This window comes from Photinus pyralis, unplaced genomic scaffold, assembly GCF_008802855.1.
Source record: "Photinus pyralis isolate 1611_PpyrPB1 unplaced genomic scaffold, Ppyr1.3 Ppyr1.4_LG3b, whole genome shotgun sequence".
In the NCBI taxonomy this organism is placed as follows: domain Eukaryota; kingdom Metazoa; phylum Arthropoda; class Insecta; order Coleoptera; family Lampyridae; genus Photinus; species Photinus pyralis.
The window spans coordinates 28,164,997-28,192,728 of NW_022170510.1; the positions used below are offsets into that span (position 1 = coordinate 28,164,997).

Here is a 27,732-nt window from a genome sequence, read left to right on the forward strand (position 1 = left end):
CACCCAGTAGGTTGCCGGGTGGAGGGAGGTCGAAGTTAATTTTATCTTTCATGATAAATGTCTCAATAAAAGGAACTCTTTCTACCAACTGCCGCCCTTATTTCGGATTCCTTATAAAAGGGGGGGGGGGGTCTGGCTTGATCCTGCATGTTACTCTAATGAGAGGTCTCAACGAAAGGATTTAATTTCTAACAACCATCGCCCCCCCCTCCCCGACACCTTATCGTGATCTAATATTAATTCCTTATATCTCAAGAACCGATTGTCGGAGGAGGATACTCAGAAAGGGCGATTGGGACGTCTGGAAGAAATATATCTATTGGTAATGTCAAAACTTGAAGACTGAATATCTCGAAAACGGATTGTTGGGGGAAAGTAAATATCCGCAGAACGGAGTGTCGGAGGAGGTACTCTCAAAAGGCAGAAAGAACGTCTAGACGAGACACATCTACTGACGATGTAAACACTTAATTGTGAATATCTTGAAAATGTGGGAGGAAGGTACCCACAAAGGGAAAGGGTTGTGCACAATTTATTTTTATTTTTTTCGTTTCGATCATGTTCAACATTGTTCAATATCAAATTTTCATTAAAAGGTTTTAACGCTTTTCTAAAGTTTAAATGTGGGTTTGCAAAGTACAGATCAATGGAAATTACCGTTACGCAACCTACATTAAAACGTGGTGTTCAACATTATGGTGAAAAATTCGTTTTCTCCAATTACACGAGTGCAACGGCTTTATTTTATATATACTACTCTTTCCAGTTTTTATTATTATAAAAATGGCTGCAAAATGTAGAGGTAAACACCAAGTCCTGTTAAGGATGTAAAAAAGAAAAATTGATTACAAGAACCGCTTTGAAATCTGAACAATTCGCACTTAATTAATTTTTCTCTTGAAAAAAGTGTTGGTTTTTTAATATACACGCTTTTTGTTAAAAGAACCGATTAATTACTAAGCATTAACACTTTTTGTTCCGTTCTCGGTTTTTTTTCCGTTCGCCTCTGAACGTAAAGTTAACGTTGTAAATAAAGCACATCCTACGGCACTATATTGAATCATGACGTCTGTATTCTTTAGGGGTAAGTGGGGTGTAACTGTACACCTGAATGCGGAGTGAAATTTTATACATCTTTCTATTTTAAATCATTCTCTGCATTCGTTTAAGACACTGGGATTTACAGCCTAATCTACGTGAGCATTTAATTCTTGGTATTATCTGCTAATCTGCCCTAATTGGTATGAGCACTTCAAACAAATGCTATTTGATTGGATCAAGTTAAATCCATAGGCGCGTTTATACACGATTCGAGACACTTTCGGTGTTACAGAAACATCAATAGAAGCTTCGATCAAAGGTTTTGGATACCTTTACGCTAAAATTTGTGGTCACGATATCATACGCCGTATAATTTAGTTTAGGGGGACCGTTTGGTACGATAGGTGCCTATATAGTCAGTGCGAGAAATACCAATGGAGTTTTGACGAGTCACTGTATTGTAGCGATTATCCCAGACCTCGGGGCGCCAGCAGGTGCCATCAAATCAATAGAAGATTAGTTAGTCACCAAGGAATTAAAGCGGATGCGATGTATGGAAATATGATACGCCTCTTTAAGAACGTTTGAGTTTAGTAGCAGTTCCAATACCAAAGTGATTATTAGTGAAGTGCGCGCTCGTATGTGATACATTTTTTGTGTAAGGAAAAAGGTGGTAGGTCCTTAATAATATAGTGCAACCAAATTTTATTGTTTTTTTAAATGGTTTTTCTAAGGGGAAAAAATACAATCAATATATCGTTATATACAGGATGTTCCTAAATAGGATAATAATTTTTCGACTTGCTTTATGACCCAACGTCAAATCAAATGCTTCGTTACCGATCTACAGAGTGTTATAGTTTCTCGTTTGGCGAATACACTGTCAAAATCAATTAAAACAGGATATTATTCAATTAAAACCAGAACGTACTGGACCATTTTAAAAACGTGAACTTTCATTTAGCGCACTACAGGAAATTGATTTTTATTTTTTTCGATCGCAAATACGAAAAAATTACAAGTGACCAAAGTGTTTCTAAACAAATCAGAAGATTACTTTCTTATTTTACGATCTACCTTCGGCGCACCGAAAAAAAGTTCAAGGGTAGAAAACGGAGCGTGGCCCCTAAAAAAAATCACCCTGTAGACTCTTACTACCATTGACCTATATGTTTATATGCGGCCCTTTCCTATTTTATTAAAGCTTTATTGCGGTATTTGGTCTTTCATGTTGTTTATTGCGTTATATTGAAATTTGGAAAACTGACCGTGCGTACGTTTTGAGTCCCTGGCAAATGCAGTTTATTACAACATAATATACAGTAAATAACATCAAAATTGACTGGGGTTGGGGGCGCACAGAATCTTATCCAAAGTTTATTCCTCCCCGATTACATAAGGTATTGTATAAATAAACCTAAATTGAAAATGTTTCTTATTTTATGTGTCGAACGCTTGGTGCGGAGTAATTTGTCCAAACAAGCATTGTAAGCTTCTCTTTCAGGAATTTTGTTTAATTTTCTTTTCATGTGTTTCGAAATAAATTTTTGTCATTGTTAAGCAATTAAGTGTGTGTTTATTCGAATCCTTTGTGCGACCCGGAGAGAGTTTTCGTGTCAATTTTTTTCCTCGTGTCCAATGGTCAGGTGCTAATGAAAATTTGTGTAGTTAATCCTTTGGAATTTTCGAAACTTGATCGAGGCTACTGAGTCTCCCAAATCACTAATTTAGGTCAATATTGGAATGTTTCTTTGTAGCAGATGCCGGAAGTATACGAGAAGAAATGATAAAGGTTTATTTATTTGGCGCCCAACGTTCACCACAAGATTATTATTTGGCGCTAGAAACTTGTGGCAAATTAGGGAAACGCGAAATTCAGGTCAAATTTGCTAATCTAAGTTTAGGTTCCATCAAATTATCGTTGGTACCCAGATATTTATTTAATTAGGATTTCTAACAGAATTAATTACAGGGGAAGGAATTAGGTAAAGATTATAAGATTTTAGGTAACCGAATGTAGTAGTAAAACAGAGATGAATATTAAATAAACGTCATTTGTGTAGCTTAGGAAAGAATAATAATTTTGGAAATCAGAATGAAATTAGGTTCATTGGGACTAGTGGGCCTTTACAAATTGTAGCAATTGATTATTTTAGTGATTTAGTTAAAGGCGGAAAGAGTAAATGCCTTTTAATAAGTGAGAAACTGCGAGTCTAATTAGTATTTGGGCTTTTTCCAGAAAAACACTGGGTAAAATTCGATAGGGAGGAAGTAAAATTAAAACAGGAATGGGAAGGTATTAGGAAAAAAATTAGAGATGATAGCATTTTTCCTTTGGCACGTCTGGTTGATGTTATAATGCAATCTTCCTGTAGTAATTGATTCCATAATTCCCATGGTTTTGTTTTGTTTTAAAGGGATGTAATTTTGATAAGACCAAAAATAATAGCGAGACTTCCTGTATTCGAGAATATTCCAATTTATTAAGTGAGAGTGTGGTGGATTGTTGACGAATTTCAATTTGCGTCCTCAATGCCTTTCACCCCAATTATCCTTTTTCATATTATTGTTACGTATATTTTGAGAGAAAAGGTGTAACGTCTTATTTCAATTCGAAATTTAAATTTGATCTTTGATAAACTCGTTTAGTTCAGATGTAAGTTATACCTATAGTAAATTTGTTATTACCTTAATTCCTTATTTTCGCCGCTAGAGGCCATGCGAGTGTTATTACTATTGTAAATCGCTCCGATATATCTAATTTTACTTACGCTATTTGTGTCGCTACGAAAAATATACCTTCGGGGCCCGATTTTATCTACGATTACTTTTGTTACTCCCAAAATTCATTCCTGTTAGTCTGATTACGTTGTATCCTTCAGATTAGCTTTGTTATAGGAGATAATTAGTCCCGTTGCTTTGTAAGTGAGTTACCAATTTGTATGGAGAATCCGTGGTCCAGTCAAACTTTTGCTGCTGCGGCTAGTGTAACGTGATTTGAATTATTGATTCTTATTGAAGGTTAATTACGGTTCTAGTATACGATTTACTTAGCGACAGACGCTACCACAATATTTTGTGAACCGCACTATTCACTATCCTTCTTGTTTGTCTATGTTGTTATATGGTACAGATAAGGCAGAAAAGCACCCTTCTGAGCTCAAAAGGCCGTTACAACCACAGTTCAAAGGTAATTTTTATTTTCTACGATTCCTTGATAACGTTTGATTACATACGATCGAATTTAATTACTACAATTGTTTGATAGTCATTTAACAATTGTAATTCCGTTGTTTCTGCGGAAGCTTGTCCCGATTGCCGACAATTTTGTACGCCACGAGGTGGTCCCCTTTTTGCTAAACATTGATTTAAATTTAAGTTTCGACATTTCAGATCTACAATTCGTGTATATGTTCTATCTCTGTCAATTACTTTATTTCTTTAGCTTATCAGGACCAGAACAAGGATCTCTTGGTCCGCCTTGTTTTTTCCTTTACGTGAGTGGCGCCTACCCGGTTTACTATTACTATTACTCACCCCGACCCATCTCCACTTTACCGGAGCTTACCGTTTGCTTATCTCGTGGTAATTTTGTGACATTTGCTCTACGTAACAAAGGCGACATCAAAACTTTCAATTCTCCATCTTAAGGCGGTGTAAAAAATATCGAGCTTTTCTTTTACATCATTAGTGTGTATAAATTGTGCAAAGTAAGGGGTTGCTTGTGTTTCTTCTTGTTCTTTTTTTCTATGACGAGCCTCCGCCTTAATGTAATCATTGAATGGCATTTTAAATTGGGTTTTCCTAACTAAGAATCCGAATCCAATTCTGTTTTCCTGCTTTTCTAATTGAGAATTAGACAAATTGAAAGGCACAAAATCTAAATACACCTTAATTTAAATTAGGGAAGCAATAATCCACCAGAATTTCCGATGCAAGTGCTTTATATAGATGTGAGATTTATTGAATTAACTAGGAAAAGCGTAAGGGGGGAGGGGGGGGGGGCCCAAAAGATCAAACAGTTTATAATGAATTCAGCTATACGATCAAGCAAAAAGGTTCGGAACAAAATTAACGAGTCTTATCGGGGGATTAATTAAGAAAAGTATATAGCGCAAAGGTATAAGTTATTGTTGTCTATTGGGACGGTTAATTAATCTGTATCAACAAAGGCATTTGCGAATATCTGATTTTCTGTCAAATACACAAAACAGCAGAACAACAATATTCTTAATTAGTTAATTAATTTTTAATTAATAATTCCTCGAGCGTCCAGTTGAATAACAGTTTTTACAATAAAGGGAGGAAGAAAACGTTTTCACTGTTACTATTGATTTTTATAATTTTTAAAGAAAAGTGCAATTTATGATCCATCTTGGTTACTCTCCCATTTGCATATAATTTGGTTTTGTTTCGTTCATTAAAGATAAAGTAAATGATTCCACTAGGTACATTTATCACCCTTTTGAACTTGCGATTCTTATTCATTGATCTTATCGCTCCTACCCGTTATAAATCAAAATTAAGTGACCGCATATACATTTATGTAGGCGCTAATATCTTGTAGGTACCAAATATATGAAGGTGATGGCAACGTGCCAAAGTAACTCGAAAGTTTTTTTGAAGTATCGATTCGAGTAGGCTGAATTATAAGTACGTTACGTCAATTTTAACGCGATTCACCTTCGCTATAATGCATTTTCCATTTACGTTGTGCTATATAATATGAGAAGTTTAAATCAATATGCCGCACTTGGCGTAGTTTTTCGATAACAAGATTAATCTTCGAGGGTAGGTGACAATAATAATATTCACCCCTAACATTCAACACTTTTTAAAGTGATTAATACTGCACATGATTATTTATAGATGCACTTGACGACCGTTTATTATCTAAATGAATATTTAATTTTAAACCTTATTTCAATTAGAAAGTTAGACTTTTAGTTACGCTATAGTAACGTAAAGTACATATCGCTAGTGACAAGATTTGTCTTGGAAAAAATGCATGCAAGTGCCCTTAATTAATAATAATAATGTCGTCAAACGAAGTTTTGGTCGTGCAGTTCTGTAAGATCGACTTATCATTAATCGTTGTTTTATTTATAAATAAGTAGGTATCTAAAGTCAGTTACGCCTAAGGAACAATTAAGAAAACTATGTATGACTTTCTGATCCGTTCAAGCATGTAGGATTTAGTAATACCTTAAAGTAAGTGTACCCAGAATGAACCACAGGACGTCCAGAAAGTTACTTCCACTTGTATATTCCGCCATAGCAATGGTGAGACCGCAGTTCCGCACATGCGCGATAACGTTGTATCTTTACGTAGCTATTGACGCTAGGGAATCCAATACCGGGATTGCGGGATCCCGAAATACCGGGATCCCGCAGCATTTTTGCGAGATTAATCCCGCACACAAATGGAACGGGATCCCGCGGGATTTGCGACTGAGGAATTTGTCGACCAAGGGGACGACTCTGTTTACTTTGTTAATGAAACTGATAACGGCGAATTATTTGTTAAATAATTGTTAAACTTTTTTCGTTAAAAATGTACTATGATTTTTGAGGCACTTTAGAAGACTTTTTGTGCTTTACAGGTAAGGTTTTTTTGAGTTCTAAGTTAGGCCGAAGGTACTTTTTTGTTAAATATTGTGATGATTAGCGATTTATTTTAATACAGAAGTTAACCGCACAAAATTGCTTATTTGCCAATTTAATTAAAGTTTTGCGAGATCCCGCAAATTCCGGGATCCCGCGGGATTAACATCTAACAATCCCACAAATACCGGGATTGAGATTTTGCTGCGGGATTGCATTCCCTAATAGAAACCAATTTCGAAAGAAAATTCAAAGGGCTGTAACTTTTGAACTAGTAGCCCTATCTAGGAACTGTTTGAAATTATGGATTCTACAGGCCACATTCTATAAGAAAAATTTGTTTCCGGGTCGATCTGAGACAATTTTTTTTGAGGGCCTCAAAAAAAGGCTGTGTATAAAACTTCCTTTTTTACCCTGTTTTTTACCAAAAATCGACTTCACCAAAATTTCTCGGGAAAACACTTTTTCTTATTAATTTTGGTGCGTAGAATCCAAAACAATTCGTACTTTTTCGATCAGACTTCTCAATCAAAAGTTATAGACTAGAAACTAGGGAATGCAATACCGGGATTGCGGGAACCCGAAATACCGGGATCCCGCAGCATTTTTGCGAGATTAATCCCGCACATAAATGGAGCGGGATCCCGCGGGATTTGCGGGACTGAGGAATTTGTCGACCAAGGGGACGACTCTGTTTACTTTGTTAATGAAACTGATAACGGCGAATTATTTTTTAAATAATTGTTAAACTTTTTTCGTTAAAAATGTACTATGATTTTTGAGGCACTTTAGAAGACTTTTGTGCTTTACAGGTAAGGTTTTTTTGAGTTCTAAGTTAGGTCGAAGGTACTTTTTTGTTAAATATTGTGATAATTAGCGATTTATTTTAATACAGAAGTTAACCGCACAGAATTGCTTATTTGCCAATTTATTTAAAGTTTTGCGAGATCCCGCAAATACCGGGACCCCGCCGGATTAACATCTAACAATCCCGCAAATACCGGGATTGAGATTTTGCTGCGGGATTCCATTCCCTAATTGACACCATTATGAGTTGCTTTCGTATTGCTTGTTTATAATGGCGATGTTAATAATTGAAAATCCCTCCCCCCCCCCCCCTCTCATTGTGAGTGCATGTTAGTGCGTATGTTGTTAAGAATGCGCTGTGAGAATAACAAGAGACACAACTGTCATGCGTTAAGTGTCCTGCGTCCAACAGCCCACTACACCGACTTTCATTTAAACACAACAATATTTCGTAATTGGCGCGTCCAAAAACCTTACTACTTTCATTTGAAAATAACAAATTTTCTTAATTTTAGTTCGCCATATTGAATCCGCCAGTTTGTTTTTTGAAAATCTAACATCAGATTCTTATCAGAAGCTGTCAGTGCTTCTGTCTGGAGTTAAAGTGCGCCCTGTTTATCGGAAATCTTTGAACGACCAGATTATTACGATTATTAAAAGAGAAAAAAACTGTAAGTAATTTTAAGATTTCTTTATTTTATTTGTCGAACGTCTACGTGCGGAGTAATTTGTCCAAACAAGCTTTTTGTTTTATATTTTTCATTTCATGTGTTTCGGAATAAATTTTTGTGGTTGTCAATTAATGAATTGTGTGATTATTCGAACCCATTGCGCGACCCGGTGTCAGATTTCTGTTCTCATGTCCAAGAATTGTGTCGGGTGAAAGTGTAAATTTGTGTTGTTAATCCCTCGGAAATTTCGGAAGTTGATCGAGGCTACTGAGTCTACCAAATCATTAATTTAAGCCAATATTGGCATTTTTCTTTGTAGCAGATGCTGGAAGTGTGTGAGGAGAAATTATAAAAATTCGCTCAAGGGAAGTTTATTTAATATCATCTCCGTCATCACAATGTGAGGGACGTGCTGCAGGTTTCCAAATGTATGCGATTGTGATTAGGAAGGGGGCAGTGTAACATACCCAAAGCGTTAGGGTGGTTGAGCGAAAGTAATAATTCCGAATTTTTAACCTGAATCTATCAAAATATGTGAAAGGGTTAATTAAAATACCTGAATAAGTAAATACGACATAAGTTAAATAAGAGAGTGTGGGCGAGAAACAATTCCTCAATCACTTGTAGGCACCTATATAAATCCGCGTTGTTATTACCAACCTGATATAAATTACCTTTGTTCATTATTGGAATGAACGTTTACTATTTACACGCAAGCGATACAGAACATTGATTGTCAGAAGGGATGAAATTTATGAACATGAAAATTTAATTAGTGCGTGTACTTCTATACGTAAATGAGTATAAACCAATATTAGATGTATACGGAGGGTAGTGTTGACGCCCTCGAGGCAACACAGGAATTTCCACATGCAAGCATACCTCAATAACGGCGAACATCCACAATAATTTAATTATTTATTTTGATTACACATTCATAATGCTACATTTCCTGTTTTACTTTACCATGCTAATATAGATTTATTACATTTTTTTGTGCCATCGAAATTATCTGAATAGCAACATGGAAAGAGGATCTAATTCAAGGAAACTGACCTAAACGGAAACTAAAATGACTTTTAAGGATATGAAAGATGAGACATTACTTATTAATTACTTATATTACTTATTACTTATATTACTATATATTTATATTACATATTTTCTGCTATATATGGATTTAACCGCGTTGCTCCATGCATAATTACTTGTCGATTTCGATTCTTCCTCCATGTTTGTTCTTTCCTGTAATAGAAAGTAGGCCATTTGGTGGTTTACAGAGAAGAAGGTCCCTTAGAGCCGAGTTCCTTGAATACAATTACAAATTTATAAGAAGCCTCCAAAAGACAAGAAACAGTTAGCACGAAGAATACAAAAACATCTTTGAGTACCCCTCCATAGTCCGACAACAACCCATTTAAAGCTTCTATAGGTAACTGAGAGTTGAGAGTTCCAGATCTTTGCAGGAAAAAAATTAAAAGGATTTTACTGCCCTTAAGTGATCGAATGCTGTAGAAGGTGTTTCCGGCTTTCCAGAGCGTCAACAAGGGCCCCTTAAGTGCTTTTCAGAAACTCATTAAACCCTTAAGAGTATTGTCTAGGGCCAAATGCAAAGGTGGAGTGCACAGGCAGTACCTATGACACTTGGGCTTGGCGCATTGGAAAATCAAGAACGCTCTAGAAAGGATGTTCGCTTTGGAAAGGGCCCGATCGTTCCGGAACAAGGCCAGAAATCCGAACATTCTGGAAAGACATGGAAGGGAAGATCTCGGTGAAACATGTTTGGAGGACTCCATACTTTCGGCATTTCACCCTTTCCAAAAAATGAATTTTTCCTTAAAACTTATAGTCGAGTTTTCTACAGTTGCTTAGGATCTGCAAATTTTGGAAAAGGATCTTGAAAGCGATCCTATGTTACACAGAGCAATCGAGTGCTAACCGCCTTAGAAAGCTTTATAGCGCCTTTTTAAATAATCTGTCTATCTTGCACATCCGTTGCCGTTTATTTATTGGAGTATAGAAAGCAGACAAGAGTCTGGAAAGTATTAGAAGGCCTTTTAGTTTAATTAATTAATTAATAATTTTGAAATTTGAATTTGAATAATTTCGCGAGCGATTACGTACCATTTTAAGTGCGCTAAAATTTTCATTGTACGGAAGTTATTTATTTTGAGTGAAAAAAAATTCTAAACCAGAACGTTGCCGCTATTTTTCAAACGAGTCGTCAAGAAGCCGTAACTGAGTTGATAGGTGACAAAGTGTAAGCTTAATTGTATGTTATAACGGACTGGCAGCCTAAATCGTAGCAACGCCCGCCGTTTACTTTCGAGTGTTAAAACGTACTCGAATAAAGCAGCAGAAGCGCTTTTAACATCAAACCGGGTGTAAATAATGTTACAATAAAACTCATTGTGATAAACAAAGAAGTTTTTTGGATCGTTAACAGTAGCGGTTGGTTAAAAGCAAATTTTTAAAAATTGAGTGACGTCATTGCATTGCGATAAATAAAATTTTGTATGCAACGGCATACGACGGGATATTTAAAGACAACCTAGTTGGGAAAATTAACATCAACACAGCGGAAAATTCCTATGCATAACCACGATCTCGAGTATAACTTTGAAGCCTGTTTGCTGGGATTCACGATTCATACGAACATCTCTTCTGCCAATACAATAGTGGTCGATTATTTTTAGGCATTTGTATATTAAATTTGTTTGAAGTAATATTGATATGCCTAAAGGAATCGACCCAAGAAAATTATTTTACATGAAACAGGTTTTATATTGTATTTATTGATAAGAATCTAGTCCAAACAGAGGATTTTGATTATATTGTTTAATTGATCAGTATCGGTAATGATTCCTTTGGTTAGATTAACATTTTTGTAGGATTCATGGATTCATATTATGTGGTAAAGATGAATTTTAGATAAGGCGTTGGCACGTTATCAGGCGAGAGGTATTGCATGTTTGTATTTCTTTTTATTAACCAAACTAATATTTTACATCCAGAAAGGTAAAAAAATGGAAACTTGATCGCCTTTGTTTTTATTAATTTATTCAATCAGCCAAGTTCACACGCGTATTTCTTAGAATTCAATGAAACCAGTTCAATTTAAGATGTTAAGAGAAGAGAATGGACCAGACTTCAGCAAGGTAAGGGGTATAGAATAGGGAACTGAGCTTCGGCTCCGATTCCGAAAGAGCGGAACTTCCGATTGATTTTGCACTTTCGATTCCGATTTCGATTCTGACAAATTTTAATCGGATGTTATATCGGAGGTTTATGGACATTGGACAGGGTCGGTGCGGCCACAATCAGTGCGTTCGTGTACAAATATGTTTATACTGGTCGCGCGGGGAACCTTCCTCACCTCGTGCCGTCTGTTGATTACCTTTGCACTTGTTGTTGTGTTCATTGAGTATAATTTGCTTCTTTTCGAGTCACTGAATTTGTTCTATTTACATATTACTATTGTAATTTAAGATGTTACATGTCTCTTCTTTACGGTTCCGATTCCGGTTCCGATTCCGATTTCGGTTCAGATAAACCAAATTAAAAAACTCCGCTTTCGAATTCGGTTCCGATATAACCACTTCCGTTACATCCCTAGTATAGAAGCATTTTTATTACTGAGTTAGCCGTGGGTCAAATAAAAGAATTGTAACAGACTAACAATACAATTTTTGCCAGTGCCGTAGAAGTTCAATTTTATTTAATGTAATTGGGGTTTTCGGCCCTTCTAAATGTAACTAAGCCGTTACAAGGGTGACCATCTGTAAAGGCGATATGAGTCGGTAAAGCACCTAGAATGCTTTGCAAAAGTTTTTATTGCTACAAAGTCATCTTTATGACGTTAGAGTGATCACCCCTCCTTGATTATCATAGAATCGATTAAAACCGGTAGTTGCTTTTTAGGAGAGGGAGTGAACGAAATTTCATTTTTTCGAAATATTCGTTTTTTTCAGCAAAAAAATTTTTTTTCAAATGAAAATTATCCTTCGGAGATTTATGGTGGGGAGTTCTATTTGATGTCATTTTCTTCGTTTTTATCTATACTTTTTGATAAAATAAAAAATATAGTCCTTATTGAAAAAGAAGCCCAAAAAACGAAAAAAACTCCAAAAACGACTTTAGTAACATTAAATTTTCCTGTAAACGTGTAAATTGTAATTGTATAATATAAATTAACAACTTTAGGGGCGGGGCTACATGATGTGGGGTAGGAGACATATGGGCGTCATCCCCGAGCGTGTTATACTAACGTGGTGATTTTTCAGTTTTTTTCCTACTTCTACAGTTTTGGTCCGATTGTTTTCAAATTGGTATCGTCGGAAAGGTCTTATAAACGCGCACAAATCTCGCGCGACGGAATTTGTTTTTTTTTCCGGGGGGCGAATAAATCACCCTTTGAAGATCGCGGGCGCCCCCAAGTTACCTTCCGCTGCGAATTTTAGTCACGCGGTTTAAAGTTTCGTAAAGTTCGAATCGCGGTCTCTCTTTCTCGTGTCGCCAATAGTAGCTCCAGCTATAAGAAGTGCCCCAAAAATTTAATACTATTTTGTGGAGGGATTTTAGCGAAATTCACTAAACTGGCGCATTTATATGACTGTGAGGGCGTCAGAAGTGGGTACTGACAGAGAGAATGTGGTAGCCCCCGACCAGATCCTACTGATGGTGGAGTCAAAATTGGCAAATAGAATACTAATGTGCCACACAAAAATGCGATGAGGTCCCCGATTTCGCACGAGAATATTGATAATTTTTTTTTCGAAATTAATTAGTTCATTTAGATTTCATAATTGCTGGTAGAAGAATTTGGTATTAAATTAGGTACCTAAAAATCATGTTTTCAAATTATGTTATTCTGGCCAATTTTCACAATATTTACAAAATGGAATAAAAAAATAACATCACTCTAAATTTGCCTTCTTCGTCATTTGGAGAACCGAATCGTCATCATCCTCAAATTGTTCCTGTTGTACAAGCTCCTTTTCGCCATCACTGAATTCCTCAGGTAATTGATGTTCCGCATCCAAAGAAAGACCAGACTACTCCATTTCACAAGAAGTGTCTTCAGGTTCATTTTGACCAAGGATGTATCTGTAGAATTTCGAATTTTCTATTGAACACTTTTTCCGGAAATTGCCGTAATACGATTTTCACCCTCCCCAAAAGCTTAGTCCCACTCCCCTGCTCATGTACTTATTTTTTTTGTACTTGTTATAGACCATTTTAACATATCCCCAAAGCTCCATTAACAATTTTCTTTTTTTTGCCTAGAAAATGTTTAATTCGCCTTGACTATTATTATTAATTGTAAACTAGAACACCGATGTAGCAACTTGGGTAACACTAGCTAGATTAGTTACCAATATTCAAGTGCCAAGCTGGACATCTAATTTGCGGAGTGTCGTCAATATTTTATATAAAAACTGTTTAGAATTGAAAATAAATTACTATTGACGTAACAGCCGGTAGTCATTGTCACTGGGCCATAAACAGTTTGCGAAGTGAGGCCACTTTGCACCCAGATGACCCTTAATAATATTGAGATTCACTTCTCGATATTGTTCAGCCTCGGATGTCCAACCGACGGACGGAGAAAGTGGCCTTCCAACATGAGTTGGAAAAACAATTAAAGAGCTAAAGAATTTCTAGTAAAAACAGGTTTTGTTGGTATGTATTGCAGACCACGTGCAATTACTTCCTCTTTTCCTGTCACCACCATTTATTTTGATTTTCCTTCATAAAATGGAAGGAATTGGTTAAGTATTTGCTTAGCGTATAGATCTTATACATATACTATAAAGACCCACGCGCGTTTAGGTAATTGTTTAAATGTCTATACGCAAGAATTTTTCATATGAGATACATTCGAAATATCTATAAGGCAAAGAATGAGTTTTCATTTTTAATTCTATGTGAACGTTTATATTTTCCAAAGAGAAATATTGGTGGCATACACAATTTCGTTTCAGTTTCCCTGATTTGAAATGTCAATAACATGTAGGTGTAATAAATTAAAGTTGGAACGTAGGGGCTTTTTGACAGTTAGCGAAACATCGATCCAACTTTGTTCGACAAATTCCTTATCCACAAAAATTCGGCACGTTTGGCATAATTGGTTCCTTTCAAGTTTACTTTTGAGATATCACCTATCCTATCTGCCTAAGTGAAAAACTGAAATTAAATTCCCCACTACGTTAGGCCATTCAGATTGTCGCATACAGGCGCCGAATAACTCATTTCGCACAGGAAAATTGAACACGTTCAGGAAAGGTCCTAAATAAATGCACAGAGGTAGAAAAAATGCTAATATGGCATTATTTGATACATTGTGGATATACGCAGGGGCGGACTGGCCCGGGGAGCGGGTGGCGATTGCCACCTGGCCTGTAGGTCATAATGGCACAGATTTAGTGTTTAAATCTGTGAGAATGGCCCGTTGGAAATTTATAAGTATGTGCTGTATTTCGTTTCTGGCACTATTAATAAATTATTAACACGTTTCTCTCATTGGGGTTGATGTTAGGTTGTTTATTAAAAAATTCTGTTTTTATTTAAGTGTTTTACAATGAATTTATCATTTTTTGTCGTATTTTGAAAGTCCTGAAACACAATTATAGGCGACGCGCCTCGTTTGGATTATGTATATTTTGTTACTTTTAATTATCAGTTGCAATTAAAAAAACTATATTCTAATTGATTTTCGAGGAAGGAATACTTTAAAATGAAGCAATTGGCCCGTAAACTATGCAATTCCACCTGGCCCGTAAGTACCCAGTCCGCCCCTGGATATACGTGACCTGTGACATTCATAATGAAAATTTCTTTGAATTATTTCCACTAGTCACAGTGGAAAATCGGCAAACCAATGGCATAACATGTTATGAGGAGTTGACGGGCAAAAATTAAATTTCGCGTCCCACTCCGTAGCTTACAAACAATGGCCGGTGCTATTTATAAATATTTATTTGTTTCAGCGAGTCTTATATTATTATCACGAGAATATTTTTCGTGCCAGCGAAAGAAATTAATGGCAAAGGGTTACTTGTTAAGATTGTCACGTCTTGAACGTCTCTTTTCAGATACATCCTAAAAGATTTGTAGTTCATTTGAATGCGAGCACGATACTTTTCACAATGTGTTCTTATTTGAGATATTTGCGTTCTCATTCATTGCGGATTTACGCGGCAAATACTGACGCTCTTCTCGCGTCGTGGTCAGTAAGACGCTGAGATTGAGCTTTTGCACTTTCAAATGCACTCTGTGATCCCTTTGACAGCGAGCAAGGAGCATTCTGATACAGAGATTTCTAGCCTTTTTCCAGATGATCGTAAATGCTAAAAAGTTACAAGTATTTTGGACACCGGACAAACACACATTTTTTGGTGTACAAGCTCAGTGGTAGAGCGTTAGGCTACATAGCCGGAGATCGTCAGTTCAAACCTGGGCCGAGGTAAGAATTTTTCGTCCGTGTCAGAGATGGGAATTTCCTCAGATTAATTTCGAGCATTCTTCCGACTACTCCGAATTAGGCTTTCCTAATTCGTAAGGTAAACACTCTGTAATTGGGCACAAGCCTGTTGAGGGCCCACAACAAGAGTGGGATAACAAATAAATAGATATATACAAAACAACATTTCATATAGAAATTCCGTTTCATTTATCAAAGCTACAATTATATGATGTGCAAATACTACCACCTGTAGATTCAACACTAGTGAATCCCGACGTAATTGCACAACACTCATCAAACTATTTGAAAAGGTTAAACGAAAGTTATACTGGAAATATAAGAGAAATCCAATTATATAACTAATGTGCATCGAAAAGCAATAACAAACTCAGCTCTTGTGCATTATAAACCCCAGATATCCGCTTACACATTACTAGGAAATGAAGCACATTTTATGTCGGAATCTGAGCGAAAATAGCATACAATCGATTCTCCCAAAAAACTGTAAGTTTTATTTTATCGCCTTTTCCCACACAATTAATTGAATTTAAACCTACATGGAGTTATTAATATTCAAAATATGACTATTTTGCCAATTAAAAATGTCCCAAACAACATACTGGCCCATTCTTTCTCAAATTTGACAACATTTCAGTGACATTAGTTCCTGTGCTTAGTAACGAAACGAAAGAAGTAGTATACAGGCCGATTTCAGTGGAACATCCCGCTGAACTGCCAACTAACTATGCACAGCTTATGTTTTTTATGATTTTCTCTTCAAATATACATTGCCTAGTTTGTGGCCACGTTTCTACATACAATGGACTCTCTCAGTTGATTTCTAAACTTTGCAAGTCGATAATAACCGTATTAATTTCTAAGTTTAACAAACTTATTCCTACACAAACCGACTTTACCCTGTTATAATACGGTTACATTAGTAATCCTAAGTATATTATAAGCTTGTAGGGTACAAGTAAACCTGGAATTATATAAAGTTTGTACTAGTAACTGCAACAAAACACAACGCCATACCATATTGTCAATTTTTTAAACCACATTAATGATAGTACTACAAAAACAAAGACTTAAAATAAAAAAGAGGCGTTTTTATGAAAGGTCGTGTAAAAATTATTTGTAAGCTCTTTAAATTCAAAATGTGGTGTTGTGTAGTGTTTAAATAGCATTTATCTCCAAATTTTAGTAGATAGAGGCAAAAATAAAGACAAACAATATATAAAAAAATAATTTCATTATTTATTTACGTGCATAGGTCATGAAGCAATTGTAACAGTTTGCAGCGCTCGTTATAAACGAATTCCATTTGCGAAACTACATATAGTCCATTTGTTATTACTATTCCGATATGTAATTAACCCCACTAAATGCAGCGTTAACTTTTTTTTTCTTCACGTCGTCGATTTAATATAAATAATTTTCTCAAACAAACTGCAACGCGCTGTTGTTGACGTGCAGAATACGAATGAACAAAATACGGTTCCGAAACGGTTAATCGATTCTAAATCGTATTGCTTACGTCAAATAATATTAAGTGAACTGAATTTCGCTTGCATCCAGTTTTTGTTTACAGCAATGTTGTTTACGCCTACTTGATGCCATGCCATGCAAGCGAATTTCACTTCAATAAACATTCTTTAACGTAAGCGATACGAGCTAGAATCGCTTAACCGTTGCGGTAGCATTACTTTGTTCATTCTTATTCTGCACGTCAACAATAACGCGTTGCAGTTTGTTTGAGAAAATTATTTATATTAAATCGACGACGTGAAGTAAAAAAAAGTTAACGCTGCATTTAGTGGGGTTAATTACATATCGGAATAGTAATAACGGATGGACTATACGTAGATGTATGTCACTGGTAATACTTTGACTAAGCAAGTTACAATTATGACAGTGATCGTAAACAACCAATTTTATTCCCATAAGCTTCTGTCAGGATGATTAACTTTTTTAGAAGCGCTGTAAATTTAATTAGAAACAAATTGTATAAAACGGGTACAATAAATTGAGATGTGTCCATTACTATCCTTTTATCCGAGCTACCATAAGTCAAGTCTTTCTTCGTTACGGTTTGTGAGACTGCTTCCCGGTGGTAGTTCATCACTTTAACCTTCCATCCGATTCCCATAAGTTAAGCCTACCCCTACTGAGAACGTGAGGCTGCCCTTGGTGCTTCGAAAAAACCTTTGATCCGGCTACCTAAAGAACCAACGAAATCTACTACAAAACCTGGCAAAACAAATCGTCAAGTGCTACTCAAACCGACGGTGCTGGAATTGCACATCACACATAAAGATCAAACCTCGATCAAATTATATAACAAAAGCTACACCTTACTGAACAACAATCAACACCTCAACTCCGGACAACGGTCGACCGTAGTGTACAAAACGAAGGAAAATTTCTATTAGCGACAGCGATAGTTCAAGCAGACACGTTAGATCAAGGAACGCAAGCATCACTTATATCCGAAGGAGTGGGTCAAACTCTGGGACTACCAAGAGAACCAAATCCCGGTTAACCTGAAGCCAAGGTTCTCAAGCATCTTCAGATTACCAGTGGAACTCATTATTTTACCAAAATTGTCCAAGAACAACATTACCTCAACAACAGACAGCGAAGAATGGAAAAAAAAACCTGCTCGCCGATCCTACATTCGATACAAGCGGACCCATCGACGTAATACTACGAGCCGAAGAGTATCGAAGCTTATAGTCGAGTAACTAAAAAAACAGATGCGGGTTTAATTAGGCAACAGATCGAGTTTGGGTGGATTGTGTCAGGAAATGTCGGAGAAGTAAAAAAGAACAAAATTACAGTATGCAACACGGTCGCTTGTGCTGAAGAAGGCAATGTAAATCCGATGGCAAGAATCTAGTAGTAGATGGTGCGAATAGTATGTTGACCTTACGGAAAGCAAAACGCACCGTTGTAAAACGAGCATCATTCCATTTCCTCTGGAAAACCCATCGATGAAATAAGTAGTATAAAAACACATAGCGTATCGGCAAAGAAAAAAAAGAGGTTGAATAAAAGTCTATCCACCATGCAACCAATTTATCAAAGTCTGCAAAGTTTCGTTCAAGAGACGGTAGTATGTTTAAACAACATTTAATCTCCAAATTTTAGGTGTTTAGATTAATTTCATAATTTGTTTGCATGTATAGGTCATGAAGCAAATTGTCACAGTTTGCAACGCTCGCCTGAAATGTTCTAATGGGACGAAGTGGAGCATAAAAAGTAGGATCAACCCTTCTTTGAGCCATCATAGCTTTGCTAAAGAACTCGTCACTAAGTAACTTACTTCGTTGTTGCGTACTCAAAATGGGTTTCCCACGTGACGTCTGCAAATAATAATTTATTCCTCACGCACGACTAGGTCTAATCTACCTTCAAAATGAGCAAGCTAAGCTTGTACTGCTTCTAAGATTTCTACGTTCGATGTGGTAAAGTGCCCTTAAGACAGCATGTAACAGAATACATAAAACATTTTTCGTTTTATAGCGTGTAGGGGTTTGGATTTGTATGACATGCGTTACAACAAAACATTTCATAAAAGGTCCTAAAATTCAATAAAGTTTATATTATACTTCTAATTTGTTTTTCTGGAAAGTTGTAAACAGGCATTTTATCGATTTAGCCACAGATACCTTGCCGTGTTTGTTCATTCACGTGCCTGTGTTATGATGTTATAACGAATCAATGGAAAAGCGGTGTCGCCTTACGAACACGATTTTCGCGTTAAAAGTCGGTAATCGTTTGTCGCATCAGAAAAAGTGCAATAAATGCGACAATTACGCTATTTATTGCATTCCTGTCTAAATACAAGACCTTTAATTTCCATTTAATCAACTTCTGAAAGGAATTCAGAATTGGAGACCTCTCTTGCGCGAGGTTAAATGAATTTCTTGAAATACTCAAAAAGAATTTCACCTCTCCAATTGTAAGCTATTTAAAGGAATCGTGGTTAGAAACTTCCTTTGTAAAGATGAATTGTTTTAATCTTCGAGACACGATTTTCGTAGTGCAAAGCTTCCGAAAGAAATTAGGGTTAATTGGTTACTAAATTGCAAGTGTAGAATTAATTGATATATTTATTACTTTTTAACTGTATATAAACTAAGATGCGAGCGACTTCTGGGATAGCCCCGTGTCCCGTAAGAAGCTTCCTCAGGACAAGAAACAAAACCCCCTTACAAAAGTGGGTGAAACAACACGGTCCTATTCCGGAAGTCGCTGGCATCTAGTCGTGGAAGCCTCCGCTCTGATATATGTAAAACTGTTTGGGGATGTTAGGCACTTTAATGTAGTACTCCCAAATAGTTTAGTTATAGAGCAATGAATTCCACACTTGTAATTTAGTAAACGAAAAATTGGTCTAGTAATAAATGGATATGAACAGAAATCTAACTTAAACTAAAAAAAACGACCACTCTGATAGAATGGTGGTAGTAGTAGTTAAGGAGGAGGAAACAAGTGCGGTTAATCCTGGTGTGAATGAAAGCAGAGAATTCGATCCGCCAAAACACATTGAGACCAACAATGGGCGAGTTAAAGAAGTAGCACGGTCTGAGCGAAGCTCTTTGAAGCTGATATTTAAGAAATTCAACACGGTTTTTTTGAAAACCGACGTATTAGTCAATTGGGTCGAGTACGTAACACAGGGTGGCCCAAATTTGAGATATTACGTCACCGACTATTTTTTTGAATTGCATTTCTAATTTTTTATTACTATTATTAAAAAGTATATCAAGTTACACATGCGTCTCAAATTTCAAATTTTTAGAGTGCAGTTTAAAGTAGTAGTCGACATGTCCGAGTATGTTTCCGAAAAAAAAACCTTCTTTGACTTGAAAGTAGTGCGAGCTTTCATTTTCCCTGGCTTAAACGATCCCGTTAGCACCTTCTGTGGGAAATTTGTTCGGAAAATCTGAATCTATATTATCAGAACCCGCTAGATGTAGAACCTATAAGTTACTACGACGAACGACTTCGCAGACTTGTCGCATTATCATCCCCCCCCCCCCTGCCTGCCATTTCTACTTTCTGATGCGCCGTCGAACGCAACTGCCGGAGCTTACAGTAACTATATATAGAGTCATATAATGGTGTTGTTTTCTGTTGGTGGTTGGGAGATTCGCCATGGTTTGGCCAAATACACCGGAAGAAAGGAAAAAAGAAGCGAAACGTCGTAAAACAGTAAATGAAGTAAAAACAGTAGTAGGTGACTAGTCGGCGCAGTCGTCCTATTTGAATTTCGTGCGCATAGTTCCAATATATATGCTTAAAAACGCAATTTCAGCAGATTACTGAAATAAAGCTCTGAAATTTCGGGAATCCAGGGGGGCGAACGTTGGGTATTTGTCTGGTAGTTACCAGAGACCAAGAGTGAACCAAAAACTTCGTAGAAATTAGTCTGAGGTGGCGAGTTTGATGGGCTAAATGGCCTCCGAAAATCCTCCAGTCTGTGAATATTGCAATGATACCATAGTATCTATGAAACATGTCAAAATTACAGTACCGACTCGACCATCGCCTCCAGTGATGTGACAAACTGTTCGAAATCAATGAACTTTTACAAAAAAATTCAAGTATAGATTGTACCAGAACCGTTGTAAAGTAGTTTTTATTTCTTCCATTTTTTAGGGAAATAAACTATCAACAATCTCTTTTTTGGGTTTTCGCATACACTCAGACAATATGAGTTTTTGCTTCGACGAAACCTTTAGGGCCAAGTGCTACTTGAAAATAGACGTGTTTAAATAGTTAGTCTTACTTTCTCTATTGCAAAACTATAATTTATAATCGAAGGCTTCCATAGTTCTTAACTTAATTTTCAAAAATAAAAGATTGAGGTTCTGTACAAAAGTGCATTTCATTTGACTCAGTTGACTTTGATGTAAGTTTTGAAGGGTCTTTTCTTAGCCAGAAGAAAGTAATGTAAGTCTGGGGATGCTAAAAGAAGATACCTATGTCTGATAGATATCCCCCTCCCCCTACTATTGCAATCTACTCCATAATATTTGATCCCCTCTTGAGATACGATGACAGTAAGTTGCGCCGCTAACCAGAAACTATGTACCAATTTCTGACAAAATCTCAAATATGCTTAAACGATTTGTCAGAGAAAAAGCTTGCACGGGAAAAATGGATTATTACCAAACCCCAAATGTTGATTCAGTATCCTCAAAAGACATATACAGGCTGTTTCACGCAAACAGTTACCTAAAAATATTTAGACTTCGATTAATCATTGAAATCTGAAAATTTGCATACCAACATAGTTTTTCATGATCTCTATCGAAAAAAAAAATTATATCATGATCGGATAGCAACTTTCTTATTTTAAATAGAACACCCTATATTTTATTGCATTTTTGAAATCTACATGAAAATGCACGTCGTTTGATACCACATTTCCCTAACCTAGCATCAAAGGCGCTGATCTGTAGGCCTGTATTCAAAAATGTTCAAATACATACAGTGAGTTTTTTTTAAATGCGAACATAGGAGTTTGCATGCATAGTCCAGTAACTTTGTTCCTAAAAATGGGAGGTACCAAGCGTCAAATCCGGTAGTTCTGATTTTTTGTGGGATTGCTTATGTTGTTAACCCATTGTATAATTCGAGTTTTCGACCTCGAGCGGCGAACGCAACATAGTCAAATATACTAAAAACCGAGGAATTTTCGTTTTCTTTTCAGATTTTGACGATTTTAACCCTGAAGGACCAGTTTTTCGCCAATAACGGTTCAATAAGTTTTCAAAGCAGACCAAATTTGCTATAATTTAAGCCCACATCCGTTTGTATAGGTGTAATAGATTCAGAGATAATGCTTTTCAAAGATGTTGCGTTCGCCGCTCGAGGTCGAAAACTTGAATTATACATTGGGTTAACAACATAAGCAATCCCACAAAAAATCAGAACTCGCAGAATCGCATTTAAAAAAACTCACTGTATAAGCATCATGGGTAGAATGACCCGGCGCTCCGTCAAGTTGAAACCAGTACCTATGGAACGCCGTTGTATCTTTTAATAACTGAACACCCGGACTAAAAAAATTAACTATAATTGACGCAATGGTACTAAATTTTATAGAAATTTACTTTGTGTTAACAACAATTGCCTAGTTGAAATTAATAATTGCATATCTTCCAATTTCAAATCGGCAGTCTTATTCATATATCACGATTTAGAAATAACGTGTTGAAAATTTTAATGTTCAAAAATTATCGATTTGATATTATTAAATAATCTTTAATATCACCTTCACGCTTTGTAATAATTTTCAATTTCAAGTTGAAATATTCAATTCTCTATTTCAAACTCGTAACTTTGGAACGCACAATTTAATTTTTAATATCAACTCTGTGACATTGGTAATTCCTCAGAGTATTTAAAAATTTCAAGTAGAAATTAGTAATTTGTGCAATAGAATTAAAAATATCAAGGCGATATTTTTAAATCACATATAGCAAATTGACCTGCCCTGTAGCGACAGTAAGTTTAATAATCGGAACAGAATTTAAAATCTCCATTTCGCGTAATTGTACATTTTTTTGTCAATATTATTCGCACAATGTATTTATGAACGATATGGGTAATAAAATAAGCACTTGAAAGTAGATTTTCGCAGTAATTACATCAAACGTGATTAGTTGGGTTGAGGTTCGCTCCTCACTTTTGACATCACTCGATAAATGGCGCCACAATATTTTATATGTCATGACATATAAGTAAATCGAATTACCAATATCACAGAGTTGATATTAAAAATTAAATTGTGCGTTCCCAAAGTTACGAGTTTGAAATAGAGAATTGAATTTTTTATTTCAACTTGAAATTGAAAATTATTACAAAGCGTGAAGGTGATATTAAAGATTATTTAATAATATCAAATCGATAATTTTTGAACATTAAACTTTTCAACACGTTATTTCTAAATCGTGATATATGAATAAGACTGCCGATTTGAAATTGTTAAATATGCCATTTCAATAACGGTTTTTGAAATGTCGCACAAAAACCGTTATTTGAAATTGTAAAAGAGGAAATTATTGCGAGTTGTTATTGGAAGATATGCAATTATTAATTTCAACTAGGCAATTGTTGTTAACACAAAGTAAATTTCTATAAATTTTAGTACCATTGCGTCAATTATAGTTAATTTTTTTAGTCCGGGTGTTCAGTTATTAAAAGATACAACGGCGTTCCATAAGTACCTTTCCCCAGGCAATATTTCCAAGAATGGTACAATGACTTCTACGCGATTACTTCAAGGCCTCCTAAACAAATTATGCGTATAACGGTCACAATTTTAGAAAATAAACGAAAACCTTTACAGATAGGTATAGGGAATGTAATAATTCATCGATGTAGAATTTTGTCCAAATTTGAAAGTGCAAAAAAAATTAAGCAGGTTTCATTTTAAAAATCACCTTTTTAAGGTTCGAACTTGATAATTAATTTTAAAACACCCTGTAGAAGAGCGATCAAAATTTAAATCATTCGCATGTAGCAACACGTAAGTATTGTTGAAGACTTTTTGAAATTCAAGTCAAAGGAGCCAACGGAGGTACAGGGCGCTAAAAAAAGCAGTCAAATGTCAAAATTTTGAAAAATCTTTAATAACTTGAAAACCGTTGATGCTAGAGGTAGAGAAAGGTGTTATCAAACGACGTAGATTTTCATGTAGATTTCGAAAATGCAATCAAATATGGGGTGTTCCGCTATTCACTTCCGGTACGACCGGAACTAAAACGATCATGATAATATTTTCTTTCTATAGGGCATAAAAAACTATGTTGGTATGCAAATTTGCAGCTTTAAATTATTAATGGGAGTCTGAATACTTTTAGGTAACGGTTTGCATAAAACAGCCTGTATACTTACGGTGCGCGTAACCAAAACTATTCCACAATTTTCCTGCGAGAGACCCCATTAAATACAGTTTAGGAGCTATAAACTTTTCGGTCACCCTTTTACCACTGACAGTTCCGTCAAAGCTTGTTTAGATATTGTACCGCTTTCGATTGCGAGGCATTTTAATTTCGTTTTTGAGCGCATAATTGAAAAGCATTTTACTGATCGTCAAAAACCATCAAAAGGTTTTACAGCTTCTTATGTACATGAATAACGAATTTTCTTTGAAAGCTCGAATTTTTTCAATTAGGTAGGTGGGATCATAAAAAAATATAGTATGAAGCTCGCTTTCTTAAGTAAATAAATTCAAATGAAGCATTTGAAATCGCCCAGTAAAGATATAAAGCTATTTACTTACCCTCCGATGCTTCTCGATCTCGCTGCGTAATATGGTTCCCACATATTGTAGGAGAATGGATCTCGGTAGGTGGGTATTTCGTTAGTAACTTCTGCAGCTCTAGATTGCCGCTTGGAGAATCGCCACATCGCCTTGAGTTCCTCACAGGTTGGTTCCGCGTTGAGACCATCTTTGCTGGCGACTTCGCCCGTTCCTCGATATTCTTTTGTGCGACTAACTGCAAACGCTTTACTTTGTGCACAAGCCAACCACCATAGAAATATTCCAGTCAATATACAATTTATCATCTGCAATGAGACGTTAGTAGATGCGATTTGCAAAATGAAACAAGTTTCAGCAAAACAAACATCTGATTTCATTATGTTTATTTCATTTTCCCTGAAATCAACTTGAGATTTTAATATTATACATCGGATTTGTTTTGCTTGAAAAAGGTATGGGTTGTTGTAAGAGCGAGTAGAAATAAAAATGTAATAAACCGCCGGGTTAATAAAAACGTTATCGAAGCAAATGTAGAGTAACAGGGGTGGTGAAATAATGGCAAAGATAAAAGCTGTTTAAATGTAGGCAGGGGGTTTTATTCTTTCTACAACGTGCTGTTGATTGAGTAGGGTAAATCGCTTCAAAAATTATGTCAATATTTAATATTAAAATATTTAAGTGAGGTTCACGTGAAATAAATTGAAAAGTTGTTTAAAAACCAAAAAAACATTCGAGGAAAAGTGTCTCCGTGATTAACTATTTAATTCAACAAAATCTTAACAAACGATTTAAATTGTTGCGTCAAATTGGAACACTTACCATCGTGCCCCTATTTCAGAGCCCAATCGCCTAACAGGTTCAGATACCTTTTGTTGATAACAGCAATAGCAAGCAACTGGCAGAGATAACTTTGCGATAGCTTACTGATCACTATGATCTTGCGCAGTGACTCAAACAAAAAAAAAACATGTTTGTTGAGGTTGTGCGTGATGAGGTTTTTTTTTTTAATTACACATGAACCTGGAAATTATATATAAAACGCGTCCCAGACTGACCCGACTCTAAAATTGCTCTACTAAAGATACAATTGTATGAAAGGTTTAATGAATGACCGTCGGTCACTATACATTCAAGATTTCAACAAGCGCTGTAGAAAACGTAGTAGTGCTAACAGGTGTTTTTCAGCTTTTTAACTATCGTCTAAGCGCATTTTGCATAACGTTTTCATTCACCGGAATTTCTTCAGTGGACATGCCTGATGAGCGAAAAGAAAGTTGAGTAATAAAAACGTGGCGAAAAGACATACATCAAACAGTCGCAATATCCCTAAAATTTCTATACAAATTATATAAGAAGTTACCTTGTTGGTGGCGTGCCTCGGTGCGTGCAGTTAGCAGTGATAATGAGAGAAATGTGCAACTAAGTGCGTTTCAGGAGGTGCAAAAATCAAAATAAATCATTTTGCAATTTTAAAAAGTTAATGTAAACTTTTTCATTGTATAAAAATTACAAATAAGTGCAGAATCGTGCTCTGTGCTGTGAAACTTGCTTCCGTCTTATTATATCAAAGATACCAAAAAGTCGAGGCCATACCAATTCGAAATACGTACACAAATAATATTTCGCACGCAAAAATTTACGGCTGCATTTCTTTAAGGTTGGCGGAAAACTAGTTGTCTGGAGCTTGAATTGGGGTTGCGCCAGCAGGGGTAGCTGCTCCTGGGCAAGTACTTCAACGCGCTCTCTCGTGTTCACCTTCTCTCTCAGTTACCGCCCCCGATTTCCAACTGAATAAAACTAAGTTGCTGCATAGTTGCGCTTACGATTTTCGTAATCTTCACCTTCCATTTAGTGCTTTATTAGCGGCATTCCATTCATTCTAACCGATTTATCATAAAAAGTTTTTCTGACGATCAGCAATTCTTTATCCCATTAGCAAAGCGTTCGTGAAAAACTTACCCAAATATGTCATTTAAGGGAGAGTGAATATGTATGTAAATTGCGTAGGTGGGCCGACGTAAAACCAGCGGCTCGTATAATCCGCATCTTCCTTGCAGCATTATCCTGAATAAGAAATTAATGCCCCGTTTAATGAAGTTTAATTCCGATAATTTAGCAAAATCAACAAGTTTCCATTAAAATGACATAACAAAGTTACGTATCTACAGCGCCAAGCGTGTTACGTACAAGCTTTTTACTGGTACGCTCATCTGTCCACATTCATCAGGGAGTAGAAGTTTAATCGATCCCTTACTTTCACGTTTCGTGTTTTTGGAGTTAATTTGTTGTCAATTTTAGGGAAATATGCAGAGATCTCACAACCGCTTAAATTGTTTCCGCAATTTTTGGCATACCCTCATGTGGTGTTCGGAAAGGAAACTTCTGACCGCCAGAATTTAAATTGACTAGATTTTTGAGACGTCTGAGGGATGCGTTTTGTGCAGCTTTCGTTACTGTTAGATCAAAATTAACACAATCATGCAAAAATCGTTTTTTTTCTTCTCCTTTAATTATACAGTCTGCCATAGTTTATTTAGCAATAAATATTTTATAGGATTAGAGTGTGTGTTGATTACAAAACGACATGTGGAAATTCCAGCGAAATCTGCCCTTACAATTTTAATATGTAATGTAATGTATGCTATGAAAATAATATACTATTTGTCAAATGCAATTTATAGTTAATGTTGAAATCTTGTAGGTAAATCAGATGATTTGAAACGTTTTAGTCTTCTGGGTTCAGGGTCCGTGAAGTTGTACTGCCGACTTCAAAGGAATTCACCTCCAAGTATCTCATAATTTTGTGCTCATTTTGTGCTAATTTGTGCTGCTAATTTAAAATTTTGTGCTCATCAGGTTAA

General features: G+C 36.0%; 1 protein-coding gene across 3 annotated transcripts in view; it reads right to left on the minus strand.

Moving 5' to 3' along the window:
• Positions 1–26,606, minus strand: part of LOC116167291 — a 62,701-nt gene extending 36,095 nt beyond the window's left edge. Inside the window, exons 1-2 of one of the 3 annotated variants that reach the window (XM_031482618.1) lie at positions 26,482–26,606; positions 24,890–25,176 (exon numbers count right to left, since the gene is read on the minus strand). In XM_031482618.1, coding sequence (XP_031338478.1) covers positions 24,890–25,176 — 287 coding nt within the window. In that variant the 5' untranslated portion in view covers positions 26,482–26,606. Of the gene's footprint in view, positions 1–24,889; positions 25,177–25,690; positions 25,736–26,231 lie in introns of those variants that run through there. The other 2 variants (XM_031482616.1, XM_031482615.1) reach the window with 2 other exon arrangements.
• Between the last annotated feature and the right edge of the window lie 1,126 nt (positions 26,607–27,732).